Consider the following 17,082-nt stretch of genomic DNA (forward strand, 5'->3'; position numbering starts at 1 on the left):
CATTCAGAGGGTGAATGGGAAAGACAAAACATTGAAGTGCCTTTGAACAGGGTATGGTAGTAGGTGCCAGGTGCGTGTGTCAAGAGCTGCGATGCTGCTGTTTTTTTATTTCTTCCATGCTCAACCGTTTCCCGTGTCTATCAAGAATAGTCCACTACCCAAAGGACATCCAGCAAACTTGACACAACTGTGGGCATCATTGGAGTCAACATGGGACAGAATCCCATATATGCCTCTACAACCATAGGTAATGATGTCACTGAAACCCTTAAAGAGTTGCAGTCTGTTTTGGAATGGGTGGCCAGTAATAAAACTGGTCCTGAACATCTCTAAAACTAAGAGCATTGTCATTTGGTGCAAATCATTCCCTAAGTTCTAGAACTCAGCTGAATCTGGTAATGAATTGTGTGGCTGTTGAACAAGTTGAGGGGACTAAATTACTTGGCGTTACCTTAGATTGTAAACTGTCATGGTCAAAACTTATAGATTCAGTGGTTGTAAAGCTGGGGAGAGGTCTGTCTGTAATAAAGAGATGTTGTGCTTTTTTGACACCAAACTACAAAAATCAAGTCCTGCAGGGTCTAGTTTGGTATCATCATGATTATTATCCAGCCATGTGCAAGCAAAGACCTAGTGAACTGCAGCTGGCCCAGAACAGAGAGGCACATCTTGCTCTTCATTGTAATCAGAGGGCTAATATAAATACTATTCATGCCAGTCCTATTGGCTAAGAGTTGAGACTGACTGCATCACTGCTTTTTATAAGAACCACTATTGTGTTGAAAATCCCAAATTATTTACGTAGTCAACTTCTAGGTTAAATGGTTGGAAGTTTGTAAGCTGATAAAACACTACTCCACCCATCTAGTGAGAAGATGGTAGTGCTCGTATTGCACCAGAATGGGTGTGTCAGCCTAGTCATGAACTGCTCTTTTACACACTTTTCTACTGTACAACTATTTCTAAATGCTGTAGGTTAATGTGCTCAACTTCAAGAGAATTTCAATCTCTGCACCAGATCTTCACTAAAGACCAACTGACAGGCAACTGTCATGTTTTCTGTGTTTGGACAAGTGCCAACTCTGCTGCAATGTCTTTGTGTGTACCTTGTTCTGCACAGTCCTTTGTGTGTACCTTGTTCTGCACAGTCCCTCTTGTGTCCTATCTGGCTAGGCAGATGAGTGTCTCACACACACACTGCATGTCCTCTCCATATTTGTTTGATGGCTCTAAAAAATAGTCCCCTGGGCTAGTTTGGCCAGTATCGAGTTCCAGCTGTCCAAGTGGTCACTCTACGCCTCATTCAGGCAGGGGGGATTTGTTAGAAACTGGGGAAAATCAAGGAGTTCTCATCATGGATCCCACTTCATCTGCCCTGATGGAGGAACCTGTGATTGAGGAGCCCATCTGTGAAGAAGCCATATTGGTTAAAGAAATCCTAGATAGGGTCAAGGTGATTTATAAATGGTAGGCTAATGGTTCTGCTTAACTGCTTCATTCAGAAGTGTTGAATGGTAACCGACAGTGTGGTGCCATTAAGCAATAAGTTCAGAGGAGGTGTGGTATATGGCCAATATACCACAGCTAATGGCTTTTCGTACGCGCGATGAAACGCGGAGTGCCTGGGTATCTTGGCCATATACCACAAACTCCTGATGTGCCTTATTGCTATTATAAACTGGTTACTAATGTGAAAATAAATGTTTTGTCATACCCGTGGTATATGGTCTGATATACCACGGCTTTCAGCCAATCAGCATTCAGGGCTCGAACCACCCAGTTTAAAATATCGAATTGACTAGGATGCGGGACTGTTATTCTGGTTAACAGAGCAGTGTCTGGAGTAAAGTAGAGCTATTACAAATGGTAGTCGACATGGCAACCTTCGCCAGCAACCTAAATATGTAGCGTTGTAGCTATTTAACAGCACAAACTACCTTGCCTTTATACTGATGAAGTCATCACAGGAGGTTGGTAGCATCTTAATTGGGGAGGACGGGCTCGTGATAATGGCTGGAGCCGAATAAGTGCAGTGTTATCAAATACATGGTTTCCGTTCCATTCACGCCGTTCCAGCCATTATTATGAGCCGTCCGCCCCTCAGCAGCCTCCATTGTCTTTTATTTATATCCAGGGTTTTTCTTTATTTTACTATTTTCTACATTGTAGAATAATAGTGAAGACATCAGAACTTTGAAAATAACGCTTGGAATCATGTAGTAACAAAAAAAGTGTTAAACAAATCAAAATATATTTGAGATTCTAATCGGGTCATCTGATGCAGCACTCCATCACTCTCCTTCTTTGGTCAAATAGCCCTTATACAACCCTGGAGGTGTGTTTTGGGTCATTGTCCTGTTGAAAATCAAATGATAGTCCCACTAAGCACAAAGCAAATGGGATGGTCTATCGCTGCAGAAGGCTGTGGTAGCAATGCTGGTTAAGTGTGCCTTGAATTCTAAATAAATCACTGACCGTGTCACCAGCAAAGCACCATCACACCATCACACCTCCATGCTTCATGGTGGGAACCACACATGCGGAGATCATCCGTTCACCTACTCTGCGTCTCACAAAGACACGGCAGTTTGAACCAAAAATATCAAATTGGACTCATCAGACCAAAGGACAGATTTCCACTGGTCTAATGTCCATTGCTTGTGTTTCTTGACCCAAGCAAGTCTCTTCTTCTTATTGGTGTCCTTTTAGTAGTGGTTTGTTTGCAGCAATTTGACCATGAAGGCCTGATTCACGCTATCTTCTCTGAAGAGTTGATGTTGAGATGTGTCTGTTACTTGAACGCTGAAGCATTTATTTGGGCTCCAATCTGAGGCTGGTAACTCTAATGAACTTATCCTCTGCAGCAGAGGTAACTCTGGGTCTTCCTTTCCTGTGGCGGTCCTCATGAGAGCCAGTTTCATCATAGTGCTTGATGGTTTTTGCGACTGCACTTTCAAAGTTCTTGAAGTTTTCCAGATTGACTGACCATGTCTTAAAGTAATGACAGGCTGTCATTTCTCTTTGCTTATTTGAGCTGTTCTTGCCATAATATGGACTTAGCCTTATTTGGTAAAATACCATCTTCTATATACCACCCCTACCTTGTCACAACACAACTGATTGGCTCAAATGCATTAAGAAGGAAATATTCCACAAATTAACTTCTAATAAGGCACAAATGTTAATTGAAATGCATTCCAGGTGACTACCTTATGAAGCTTGTTGAGAGAATGTGAAAAGTGTACAAAGCTGTCGTCAAGTCAAAGAGTGGCTACTTTGAGGAAGTATATTAAATATATTTTATATTTATTTAACACTTTTTTCTGTTACTACATGATTCCAAATGTGTTATTTCATAGTTTTGATGTCTTCACCATTATTCTACAATGTAGAAAATAATACAAAATAAATAACCTGGAATGAGTAGGTATGTCAACTTTTGACTGGTAGTGTGTGTGTGTGTGCTAAATGTTTAAAAGGACTATATATAGAACATAGCGACTTGTCATGACTCGGATACTGTCACAAACAGGATATGTTGCTATTTGTGACAAAGGCCAGAGTATTTTTGTTGTATTGTTTGTAACTGAAGATCGTGACCTTGTCTACAGCAATGCTCTTGAACTTGTACAGTTCGAGTAGGGTAGCTGTGTGTGTGTGTGTGTGTGTTTAAACCTTGTTTCTTTGAAGCCTTTAGTAGTTGAATAACAACACCTGTTCACACTCATGATCTTCCTCGCTCTAACTCTCCCCACTCCTCCATCAGGTCATATTGTCACCATCACTCTATTTATGGTTGTATAGTTCCATTTACAGCACTATGACTACAGTACCTGTTTATGTAGTGGCCACATCTGTTTCCCTGGCCCCAGAACGTCTTATTTTCCTTCTATGGAGGAATTGTGATTTGTAAACCTAGCGGGTCCTAATGAGCTATTGCACTGCCTCTCTCATTGGTTTCACCTGTTCCTGCGGAGCTTGTGCTTCTGTACAGTGCCCTCCATTTGAGTTGTTTTGTCAAAGCTGTCTAAGGCACATTTTTTTTGATATGATAAGCCTAATTGATCTGTCCATTTTGAGATGGGCCTATTTTGGTGTGTGACTATGGTCACTCCCAGAAATGGCAATAAAATGTAGTCTTGGTCTTCTTCAATGTTTCATAAACTTCTTAATTGAGTTAAAACCTCTTGAGGATCCAGCAAGACCTTATGTATTGACCATTTTATTTTCTAGTTGATTATCACATTGTTTCTTTACACATCCAAAACATCTCTACGTAATTGGAGATCTCTGACCATTTTTCAATCTCTTGTCCCAGTCTATAATCCCAACATGTTTCAAGCTGATCCTGTTCCCAAGAGCTCCAAGGTAACCTGCCTAAAATGTCTATCGCCCTGTAGCACTCACATCTGTAATTATGTAGTGCTTTGAAAGGCTAGTCATGACACACATCAACACCACATATATATATTTTTTTAAACTGCGGCCTTTTAAGCATTCTAGCACAGTTAAATATTTAGACCACTGCATCTATGTGTGTGTTAAGGCACTGCATCTCAGTGCAAGAGGTGTCACTACAGTCCCTGGTTCAAATCCAGGCTGTATCACATCCGGCCGTGATTGGGCGGCCCACAATTGGCCCAGCATTGTCCGGGCTGTCATTGTAAATAAGAATTTATTCTTAACTGACTAGCCTAGTTAAATAAAGGTTGCACACACACCACACTGACCAAAAGTTAATTTGTTGGCATTTACGTATGTCCCCATTACCAGTTAAACATGATCAAAACCTATTTATTTTACTTACTTGCTGTGCTGTTTTGTCGTTTCATTCTCAACCAGGATTTCTATGGAACTCTGTTTGGGTCTTTGCATGTCAAAAAAGATGCATGTGAAATAACACTATTTCACGTGTCAAATAACACAACATAATCTGTTTCAGTAGCTATAGTTAGCTAGCTAATTATATAGCTAGGTTTCATCATCTAAAATAACCCTAATTTATGAGACGGTTCTTATTTGATTAATGGTGGTCGAACCCATCTATGTGAAGCTAGCCACAATAAGGATTAGCCACAATAGTGAACTTTGCGGGTAGCCTTCAAAATAAAAGTTTGGAATAATTTGAATATTTGTATTAATTTGCAACCCTGTCAATTACATATTTTATTTTGAAGGCAAACTGCAAATTCCAGTATTGTGCCTAAATCCTTATTGTGGCTAGCTTCACAACACACAACCCGGGCCAGTCACGCTCGCTAGCCAGATGACGCTAGCTAGCTGCTTATAACATTCACTTTGGGCAACAGAGTTAAGTAGCTGGCTAGCTATTTATTTTCATGAACTGAAGTTCAATTTCAATAGGTGAACAACAAGTGGCTACCTAGCTTATACTTACTCACAAGGATTCCTAAATTATTGCTAAGAATAATGAAAATTACCGCAGTTTCTACTGGTCATTGTTTTCAGGCTGGTTGCATAGGTGCTAGCTAGGTACCAAGCTAAAGATATCTACCCCAGAAGTTGCAGTCAAACAAATAATGCGTTATTACCAACGCTGTATTGTAAACACATCGTTCATGGCCGGTGTTTGCAGACTTTTTTTGTACAGCTTTGACAGTGCCACAATCTTTTTTTGACACGCAAGGGCTCAAACAGCGTTCTAAAGTATGTATGTCGTGAAGATAATAGCAGTGACGCTAATTACTGTGTATCTCCGGTAGGGCAACATCGGAAAAATAGAGCACTTGATGGTGTTAACCGGGGCTCGACCAGTCAGCGAACGCCAACATCACCCACGACAGAGAACGGTTGATTGTCAAGGGCAATGAATTTCATTATCTTGGCTTTAATGGATTTCACCTTTTGAGTTGTCTCGCTGAAATTTTGACTCGTTGACTGCTCGATCCACACAGCAGGCATAGTGGGCTAGTTTAGGAATGCTGTATAGCGCGCATCATTGCGTCATGTACCTTCGTTTATATAGGTATGCATGTCAGCTTTGACATCGGTTTTGCACATCGGGCGTTAAACTAGACATCGGCTGATACCAATGTTTGCATTTTTAGCTAATATTGGCTGATTTTATGACATGTTCACCGATATATCGTGCATCCCTACTAGTAATCGTATCTGTAAATTGACAGTTGATAATCAGATCAGCTAATACTCGTGATTGGAAAATGTGTTTTTAATATGCCTAAATAGATTAGCAAAATACCTCCCTGCACGTTCTCACTGCAGATTAGGAGGAGCGCGAAATTATGAAGCTATTGGACGGAGAAATGCAGCTTCGCTCTATCCAATCAGAGCAGCAGGTTCTTGTCCTTATATTTATATATTCTTAATTCCATTCCTTTACTTAGATTTGTGTGTATTAGGTATTTGTTGTGAAATTGTTAGATATTACTTGCTAGATATAGCTGCACTGTCGGAACTAGAAGTATTTCGCTACACCCGCAATAACATCTACTAAACAGGTATGTGACCAATAAAATTTGATTTGAACAAAGTACAGCCTGCCCCTTCTCTTTACAGACAGGCAAACTTGACAGTTGACTTATTTAGATCATGTAGAACCTCGCACATGACTAATTGAAAGATGCGTGGCACACAATTATTTATATTTTTTTTAGGTCACAAATAATTACAAAAAATACTCTCATCATATCCAGAAAATTGCCCATATCTGTTAGATACTAATATTGGACTATAGAAGGAGGGCAGAGCACGCCCTTATCGAGCGGGCCAGAGCTTCATGTTTCTTGGCGTCCACATCACTAAGGACTTAACATGGTCAACACTGTCATGAAGGGGGCACAGCAGCACCTCTTGCTGCTCAGGAAGCTGAAAAGATTTGGCATGGGCCCTCTGCTCCTCAAAATAATCTTAACTTCTTGGTGACGGGCAGTATTGAGTAGCTTGGATGAATAAGGTGCCCAGAGTAAACTGCCTGGTACTCTGTCCCAGATGCTAATATATGCATATTATTAGTAGTATTGGAAAGGAAACACTCTGGAGTTTCTAAAACTGTTTGAATGATGTCTGAGTATAATAGAACTCATATGGCAGGCGAAAGCCTGAGACAAATCCAACCAGGAAGTGGGAAATCTGAGGTTTGTAGTTTAATTTAAGTGATTGCCTATCCAATATGCTGTGTCTATGGGGCCAGATTGCACTTCCCAAGGCTTCCAGCAGATGTCAACAGTCTTTAGAAAGTTGTTTGAGGCTTCTATTGTGGAAGGTTGTCGAATAAGAGCTGTTTCAACAAGTGGACTAGGCTGAGGCCAATCAGTTGTTTACTGCGTGGTCACGCAGGTGCGCTGTTCCTTCTTTTTCCTCTGTAATGAATACGCTATTGTCCGGTTGGAATATTATTGAAGATTTATTAATAAAATACCCTAAGGATTGATTGTAAACATTGTTTGACATGTTTCTACAAACTGTAATGGAACTCTTGACTTTTCGTCTTGATTTTGCACTTGCGCATTGTGCCTTTTGGAATAGCGAACAAAACGGAGGTATTTGTACATAAATATGGACTTAATCGAACAAAACAAACATTTCTTGTGGGAGCTAAGGACAATTACACAGCCAAAATACAAATGCATTACATCCAATAATATATCATTCTAACAACAACAACAACACTGTCATCAACTGATGTCTTACATATGAGGAACCACAGATAACTCATGTACAGGTTTGGATAGATTTTAGCCATGTTTTCAATTTAAAAGTACAATAATCAGTGCAGCTTCTCAAGTCCATGGGCATTGCATTCCAGTATATTGTTGCTCTAACAGAGAAGGCTGATTGGCTGATATAAACATATATTTAAAAAACATTTTTTTTACTGTGTCCAAAAGGAACAGCGCAATCCCCTCTAGTTTTACTGCCCTTGTTATCCTGGCAGTGCTTTCCTTGAGCATGATATGCCGGCATAGAGGTGGAGGGGCAAGACCATGCAGGATCTTAAAGGCAAGGCTTGCATCGACATACTGCTTAAAGCTATCCAGACTCGGGAGAGGCAAAGGTCGAGAGCCATGTGTCCTCCGAAACCCAACCTAGCCGCACTGCTTCTTGACACAATGCACATCCAACCCGGAAGCCAGCCGCACCAATGTGTCGGAGGAAACACCGTACAGCGATGAGACAAGGATATCCCTGCCGGCCAAACCCTCCCTAACACGGACGACACTGGGCCAATTGTGCATCGCACCATGGACCTCCCGGTCGTGGCCGGCTGCGACAGATCCTGGGCTCAAACCCAGAATCTCTGGTGGCACAGCAGAGATTGTAGACCACTGCGCCACTCGGGAGGCCCTTGAGAAGTACATAGAAGTACATACATTCTTGTTGATATTTAAATACAGGCAAGACTTAGTCATCCATTTAGAAACATGTACCATAGCTTCAGTTAAGTGGTTAACAACCAATTGTCTATTTTTTGAATGTACATACAGAACTTATTACTTATATTCCACCATAATTTGCAAATAAATTCATTAAAAACCCTACAATGTGATTTTCTGGATTTCTTCTCATTTTGTCTGTCATAGTTGAAGTGTACCTATGATGAAAATTACAGGCCTCTCATCTTTCTAAGTGGGAGAACTTGCACAATTGGTGGCTGACTAAATACTTTTTTGCCCCACTGTGTGTGTGTATATATATATATATACGTGTGTGTGTGTGTGTGTGTGTGTGTGTGTGTGTATATATATTGCTCAAAAAAATAAAAGGAACACTAAAATAACACATCCTAGATCTGAATAAATGAAATATTCTTATTAAATACTTTTTTCTTTACATAGTTGAATGTGCTGACAACAAAATCACACAAATCAAATTTATTTATATAGCCCTTCGTACATCAGCTGATATCTCAAAGTGCTGTACAGAAACTCAGCCTAAAACCCCAAACAGCAAGCAATGCAGGTGTAGAAGCACAAAAAACAACAATGGAAATGAAATTTATCAACCCATGGATGTTTGGATTTGGAGTCACACTCAAAATTAAAGTGGAAAACTACACTACAGGCTGATCCAACTTTGATGTAATGTCCTTAAAACAAGTCCAAATGAGGCTCAGTAGTGTGTGTGGCCTCCACGTGCCTGTATGACCTCAGTTTTAGATTTTAGTGATGTTATACAGTGCTGTGAAAAAGTATTTGCCCCCTTCCTGATTTCTTATTTTTTTGCACGTGTCACACTCAAATGTTTCAGATAATCAAACAAATTTAAATATGACACAAAGATAACCCAAGTAAACACAAAATGCCGTTTTTAAGTGATGATTTATTTTGGGGAAAAAAGCTATCCGAACCTTCATGGCCCTATGTGGAAAAAGTAATTGTCCCCCCCTTGTTAAATCATGAATTTACTGTGGTTAATCAAATTTTTTGAAAGTCGAAGACTTTCGTGTTTTTAATGTAAAATGTTTTTGTACTGTATGTGTTTTATAATTTTTGTTTAATGTTGTGTTATAGTATGTAAGCTGTTTTGTCTGAAATGTTGTTCACCCTGCTGCTATTGGACCAGGTCTCTATTGGAAAATATGTTTTCTCAATGAGAAAAACCTGTATAAATAAAGGTACAATTGAGGAAAAAAAAAAGTTTTTTTTCATTGAGTTAAAGTAAAACAAAAAGGCAAATAGTCATGAAGTTATAATGAGACTATATTCAAGGAGTGCCGGAAGTGAGTCAATGTGCAGGGGTACGAGGTAGTTGAGGTAATACATAATGTACATGTGGGTAGGGGTAAAAGTGACAAGGCAATCAGGATGATAATAAACAGAGTAGTGGTGTGTGTGTGTTGGACTCTCTGTAGTGAGTGTGTGGGTAGAGTCTAGTGAGTGTGCATCGAGCCAGTGCAAAAACACACATTTTGGTCTGAATGCAAAGCCTTATGTTTGGGGCAAATCCAACACATCACTGAGTGAGTGTCTGCCTCTTTATTTTCAAGCTTGGTGGTGGCTGCATCATGGTATGGGTATGTTTGATATTGGCAAATAGTGAGTCATTTTTCAGGATAAAAATAAACTGGATGGAGCTAACCACATGCAACATCCTAGAAAGAAACTTGCTTCAATCTGCTTGAATCTATTGCAATACCTGACAATTGCTGTTTAGCCATGATCCCCAGCATCTTGACAGAGTTCCATGTTTTTTAAAAGAGAAATGGGCAAATATTCCACAATCCAAACTCTTATAGACTTACCCAAGAAGACTCACAGCTGTAATGGATGCCAAAGGTGTTTCTAACATGTATTGATTCAGGGAGCTGAGTACTTAGGCAACAACTTTCATTTGAAATAGTCTTTAAAAAAATATATTTTTTAAAATCATCCACTTTGACATTGCATAATATTTTGTGTAGATTGTTGACAAAACATTGCAATAAATCTATTTTAAATCACATTTTGTAACACAACAAAATGTGAAGAAATCCAAGGGGTCTGAATACTTTTGCAAGGAACTGTATGTCCCAGTAGCGTAGCCTACAGTATGCTCCAGTAAGAATGACTGAGATATGTCCCGGTAGCCTATGTTCCAGTTAGAATTATTAACCTAATTATTGTGTCCTTTCTTTTCCAGAGGTGAAGCCTGCAGCAGTGGTGAATAAGAATGGTGTGAAAGTGGAGGCTTCTGTTGCTGCTAGCGGTGGTGGTTTTAGCGGAACAAAGATCTTCACCTGGTTCATGGTGCTGGCCCTGCTGGGGGTTTGGAGCTCTGTGGCCGTGGTGTGGTTTGACCTGGTGGACTACGACAATGTCATCGGTGAGTCACCTGACCTCCCCACAGCCCTATAATAAACAGAAATGCTTTATTTTACAGCTCTGTTTAAACTGGTACCTGGTATTGACATGTTACTCACAAAGGAACCTTTTGTGGTTACAATACTCACCTCAAAGAATTACACACTATTGGTAACTACTAACTACAAAAAAAATGGTATGTCAATGAATTTCAAAGAAACCAAAGTGTAATTACCATGGAAGTATTATTTAATCAGGCTACTGTTTTAACAAGTCATTTCTAAGTAACAAAGCGTTATCTGATAAACTCTTGCCCTTTTGTGTTACAATAAGAGTTAAGTTATATCTGATTTAAATATAAAAATGCACAATGTTACAAAATGTATATATTGCAATATACAGCATAATCATGTAAAATTTAGGGCATTGGGTTATGTTTGTATTAGGGATGCACCGATAAGACATTTTCCTTGCTAAAAAAACTCGATACCAATAACCACAGCCTTTTTACGCATTCTAGTACAGTGAAATAGTTGAAACACACACACTGACCAAAAAAGTTATTTTGTTGGCATTTACAAATGTCCCCATTACCAGTAAAACATCATCAAAACCTATTTATTTCACTTACTGTGCTGTTTCATTTGTTCAGTCTCAACCAGGATTTCATCATACATGTCAAGCAGTGAACTTTCAACTCTGTGTCTGTGGCCTCTCTTCCTCGTTATGCACTATCACTGTGTTTGTTTCCATCTTGTCCAGCTGTGTCTGTAACATGTCATGTAAACCCTATTTCTTACTCTTTCAAATGACTGCGCGACTTGTTGACTGCTCGATCCACACAGCAGACATTGTGGGCTAGGTTAGGAATGCTATGTTGCATGTTAACGCTATATTTTTTTTGTGGCGTCATTAGTCATCTACCTACGTTATATGGGTATGCACGTCATCTACCTACGTTATATGGGTATGCACGTCAGCTTTGACATCGATTTTGCACATCGGCGTTAAACTAGACATCTGGCCGATGTTGGCATTTTTAGCGACTATTCCGATATGCTTACCGCTATATCATGCATCCCTAGTTTGTATGCTACATTTCAACCTGCAGTGTTTAGCCTAAATTGAGTAATCACCTATAGATGATGTTCTGACCACAAAGCTTTCTGTAGGTGCATGAGAACGCCACTTACTTCCTGTATGATTCTGAGAAAGCATTATGTGGTTTAGACAGAGATCCGTTTCTGACAGAAGGCCATGACTTTTTGAAGAAAATTTAAGGGGGAAAGAGGAATCCCGATTGAAATTAGTAAGAGGGTTTTGTAAAAATGTTTTTTTTTTAAATTACATTTTAGTACCCAATTTAATGTGTAACATGAAGTAATACTGACACTGTTTCTGTTTCATTAACTTTTGATATTGATGATGTCCCTATAAACAAACTGCTCCTGTGTGTCTTTTTTAATCTTGCAAAGCAGAGAGAGCAAAGGAATTCCGTTTTAACTTTTCAGAGGTTTTACAAGGTATGGTCTTTACTTTCATGTATCACCAATCTTCAATTCTATCTGTTATTAGTTTTGAATAGATTACATTATAGTATGCCTCAAAATAATGATTTAACAATATGCAGTACAACATTGTCTTACTGGTGTTCCCTCTGGGACCACCCATACGAAAATGTAATGCACGCATGACTAAATCATTTAGATTTACGTGTCTGCTAAATGGCATGTATGTTGCATGGCTTGTTGATGTTTCTTTTCCTGGTCTTTTGATTGGTTTGTTTTTACTAGTCCCTTTTATTTATTAGGCTTTGACTCATACTAAATGTTTTTTTTTTTTCATATCTGATTTTGAAGAAGCAAATTCTTTGGATTGAAGGTATAGCTTCATTTCATCAAGGCCCTGCGACCCACTAGCGTCCTATCCAGGGGCTGTACTTGTTGGCTACATCAAGCTGCCTGTATTCGGCTGTGGTAGGCCTAGGGCTAGTCGAGTGGTTGCCGCTTCATATATATATATACACTGCTGCTGCAGTATGACCACAACTTCCCTCTCAGAATACAGAAGGAATTCAGAGATGAGCTGTTGATATGATATGGTTCCACTCTGAACACCATAGTATGACTTCATTGGCAAGTAGTGAAGTATCACTAAAATCAGGAGAGTCACATTAAAGAATCCCAATGACCTATTAACTGTCTGTAATTACAGAGGAAGTGTATTTCCCCTAGACCCCCACACACACACAATGATTTTGATGGAAAGGCCAAGAACAGGCTCATTTGTGGAAAGGACTGTACTATGAACATTGTTTATGATATGACTTTAAGACTATTCCCTTTTTGCAGGTAAACTGTCAGCGTATGACGCAGATGGCGACGGCGACTTCGATGTTGAGGACGCCAAAGTACTCCTCGGCAAGTGCATTTTCTAATAATGACCTTTTTGTGACCTCTAAAATGTTACTCATGCATGACTGACTTGGTTTTCTTGTGTTTGTGTACCAGTGCCATGAACTTAACAGCTTACTTAGAGCTTACTTCAATGGGGAAAAACTCAAGTGGGTGGCTTTAAAAACTGCCAGTCTTTGTTTAACAAAAGTCTTTGTTAAACAAATAGTTCCATGTAAGTACTCCTGCACAGAGTTGTTCAGCAGTAGCTATTTAATTTAGTATACGGCTCAAAAGAGCTTGAAGTCCTGTGGCAGCATCTACACAGCGTTATTTAACTTCGACAGTCTACATTTCTGTTGTGCATTTGTGCTGAAAACCAACAATATTGCTTATGGTTGTTGTAACGTTGGTCACCTGCTGCATGTACAGTATCTAAAATACTGCTTTATTACTGACACTTCTCATTTCCCACTATGCCTAGCCTAATAGCTCTTGTCCTGTGTATCCTAATAAATAAAGGGACTAATAAAGACTAAACCAATCAAAGACCAGAACAAAAGACTCTACCTTACCGACCACAATCCCTGAACATAGCTGGCAACGACATTTCATTATTCGACACTTTCAAGAGCGCTACATAACTATTAAAGGGGGGTATTTTCTTGCCGCTCTTCTATTCGACTTATACGCCTCTCTCTTTCCTGCATTACCATCCACTTTATTCATTTCTCTTCCCTCTCTCTCCATCCTCTATCCTCTCGCTCCTCTTCTCTCCCCCTTGTTTTTCTCCTCTCTCTCGTCAGGCTTGACCAAAGATGGCGGTGAAATTACTAATGAAAACGCAGATTCCCTAGAGGAAATCTTCGGTATTTTAGCCGAGGAAGGCTCTGATTGGTTTTACGGCTTCTTCACGTTTCTCTATGATGTGATCACTCCTCCCGTAGAGAAGGATCCAGAGATTCCAGAGAGTCAGACAACAGAGGAGGAGGAGGAGGAGGAGGGTGATGCTGGTACGTCCCAGAATGACGGTGGGGTTCAGGGCGTTATATTAGACCTACAGGATCAATAGCCAAAAGCTCCTGAGCATTCGCCTATTAGCCTGCCATCCATGAGGAGCAGAAGGAGAGTAGTCTACTGGGTGAGGTCAAAGGTCACCCCCCCCCCTCATCTTTAACTGGAGGAAGTTGAATCTGGCGCTGATCCTGTCAAATGAAGGACTCTGTGAAAAGAGTGTCTGAAATAAGGATATTATGTTTTTGTCCTCGTCGACTTTGGCCTTGCTGCAGTGGTGCTTGCCATTGGGAATATTGACCTGGATTTTTGGGACTATGCTTTGTACTTTTTCTAAGATTCTGTACTTCTCACCGTCATTGTGATGCACTAATTCTTTGCTCATCTGTTTTCTGACCTGAATGAATCCTTTGTGCTATTCTAATCTTTTCATTTTTCCAAGTTAAACTGTGTTTTGCATTTAGTTGTAATTAATTTTTAAAATGTAAATAATCACTTAATCTTTACTCTTAAGCCTTACAGTAATTCCTTTTACTGTAATGTCCATTTCTTCTATCTATATAACCATTCACTCACCATCTACATAACACTGTTCAGGCTTCTGATAACGTTGGATGTTGCAGTTCAGGTGACTCCTAGTTTAATTAGAAAAAAAATGATGTCATGTTGCTTTGCTTAAAAAGCTACGTTAGAATCTGCAGTTCATGCAGTTTTTATACTCAGTAACAGGACGTCAGCGTTGATCAACTTTGTTTAGTTCGCTTGTTGTACTGTAATAATGTAGTAATGTAAACTTAATTCAAAACATGCTGTATCTATTTGCATTGTCTGTCCTAAGACTATGTCTAGAAGTCGCCTCTTTACCCAGCAGTAGGTCAAGGAAGACTGATTTTCTTAAATTCCTATGACTTGATGTTATTAGGCTTACATATTGGAAGTGCTAACACTGAGTGTGTTGTTGGAATGATGCAATGTGAATGACCACTTGAGCGGGGCCTATTCTCTGAATGTGCAACTAATGTTTTGGTACTTATGTTTGTTAAACTTTTAACTGCTAATATGCCACCATGCTTGAAGAGAAGTTCCTGAATTTCACCCATCTCTTGCTAAACAGACCCATAAAGGTCAGCATGAACCTCAGAGTTTGGGAATGTCGTGCACGTTGACTTGTGGCCATGGGCTAAGTATTTACTGAGGGGTTTCAGACTGTTTTCAGTTTTATTTACCAAAGGTCATGGTGACTAAGAGGGGTGTGTTTCTGTTTCAGACTGGAGGGACAACCGTTTAGGCCATTTTAAGTAGGCATATTGCAAGATGTTGCCCTAGCCTATTAATATCTTGACATAAACAAAATCCAGTGTTCAGATATTTTATGTTGTGAGGTAGTTTGAACGTCTGTCTATGGAATAAATATGTTGATTGAACTCTTAGATTTAGTGTCTCTCTACAAGCATGGGCACTGTCAACGGTTATGGGCATCGATTTAAGTATTTTATGCATTTTGTACAGGATAGGAATAAGTGACTGGTTTCTGTTTGATATTGATTGCGCGATCGTGTCAAATTGGCGCTATGATGCACACTTTGGAATTGGCACGTACAGTCCCCTCCAACATGGTCCATGCTGTCTCTAATTTCTGTTTTGGTTTTATTTGTATGTTAGATGAAAAAGGGGTCAAAGTTCCTGCTCCCAAAATGGAAAGGCTGAAAAAAGGTACTTCCTCCTGGTTGGTCTGTGCGTGTTGTCATTGGCTAACATTTTCTGTTTGTTGCTCAACTCTCTCATGACCCTGCATCCTTTAAAAAAAGAAAACATACCATGTCGAAATGTGTCACTGTAGCTAATGGTTCTTCTTTCATTTGACATAATTAGAGGACAAGAAAAAAGTCCAAACCAAAAGGTATCGTTCCCAGTGTTGTTTATTGTCCAGAATGATTTTATTCTCCTTTGGGAATAAAATTGTCCTGTTTGTTTGCGCGTGTGTGTTTAAGACCATTTCTGGTGGGCATGACATGGACACTTTGTGTGAGAATCAACCTTCTCTGGACTGTGACCCTTGGCTCTGTTTGCGTGTCTGCCAGGGATTTTGAAAACACCTTTTGACAGACTGTTCAGCAGTCAGGGATCAGAGGTAGAAAACTTGTATTGTATCAATCATGTGGTGTTTTGACCTGGAAGCAAATTATAGTAGACAAAACCACATGCAACACCTCAGTCAACTGTGGTTGAATTAGCTTGTGTTACGCTGTTGCCTCTCATTTTGAAGAGCGAGAGAGAAAATAGGAGTTTTTGCTAGTGTGTAGCCAACGAAGACCTGAGTTCGGACTCAAGTTGTGCAAGTAGAGAGGCTGGATTATTTGTAACTGTTAAATTTTAAATTTTTCTTCATCCAGCGGTAGCCAACCTACTCCTCTACAATCCTGCCCAATTCATGTTTGGAGCCTAAATCCTCTCTGTTTTGTGGTTAGACTGTGAATGTGTATGATGTAAGACAAACTGCAGCTCCTGCAGGCTTTTGCAAGGCACAATGGCATCTCAGTAGTGCATTCGGAAAGTATTCAGACCCCTTGAATTTTTCCATATTTTGTTACGTTACAACCTTACACTAAAATTGATTAAATCGTTTTTTCCCCCCCTCATCAATCTACACATAACTCATAATGACAAAGCAGAAACAGGTTTTTAGAAATGTTTGCTAATTTTATAATTTTTTTACAAATGGAAATATCACATTTACATAAGTGTTCAGACCCTTTACTCAGTACTTTGTTAAAGCACCTTTAGCAGCGACTACAGCCTCAAGTCTCCTTGGGTATGACGCTCCAAGCTTGTATATGGGGAATTTCTCCCATTCGTCTCTGCAGATCCTCTCAAGCCCTGTCAGGTTGGATGGGTAGTGTTGCTGCATGGCTATT

The 17,082-nt window shown here is 39.7% G+C and overlaps 1 protein-coding gene across 7 annotated transcripts in view; it reads left to right on the forward strand.

Moving 5' to 3' along the window:
- The window catches only part of LOC112232689 (aspartyl/asparaginyl beta-hydroxylase-like), a 44,709-nt gene that overhangs the window by 1,677 nt on the left and 25,950 nt on the right, over positions 1–17,082 (forward strand). For 5 of the 7 annotated variants that reach the window (XM_024399868.2, XM_024399871.2, XM_024399873.2 and 2 more), the window contains exons 2-4: positions 10,600–10,782; positions 12,236–12,283; positions 13,112–13,180. In XM_024399868.2, the coding sequence (XP_024255636.1) occupies positions 10,600–10,782; positions 12,236–12,283; positions 13,112–13,180 (300 nt within the window). The remainder of the gene's footprint in view (positions 1–10,599; positions 10,783–12,235; positions 12,284–13,111; positions 13,181–17,082) is intronic. The other 2 variants (XM_024399869.2, XM_024399872.2) reach the window with 2 other exon arrangements.

Source organism: Oncorhynchus tshawytscha, linkage group LG16 (genome assembly GCF_018296145.1).
Source record: "Oncorhynchus tshawytscha isolate Ot180627B linkage group LG16, Otsh_v2.0, whole genome shotgun sequence".
Taxonomy (NCBI): domain Eukaryota; kingdom Metazoa; phylum Chordata; class Actinopteri; order Salmoniformes; family Salmonidae; genus Oncorhynchus; species Oncorhynchus tshawytscha.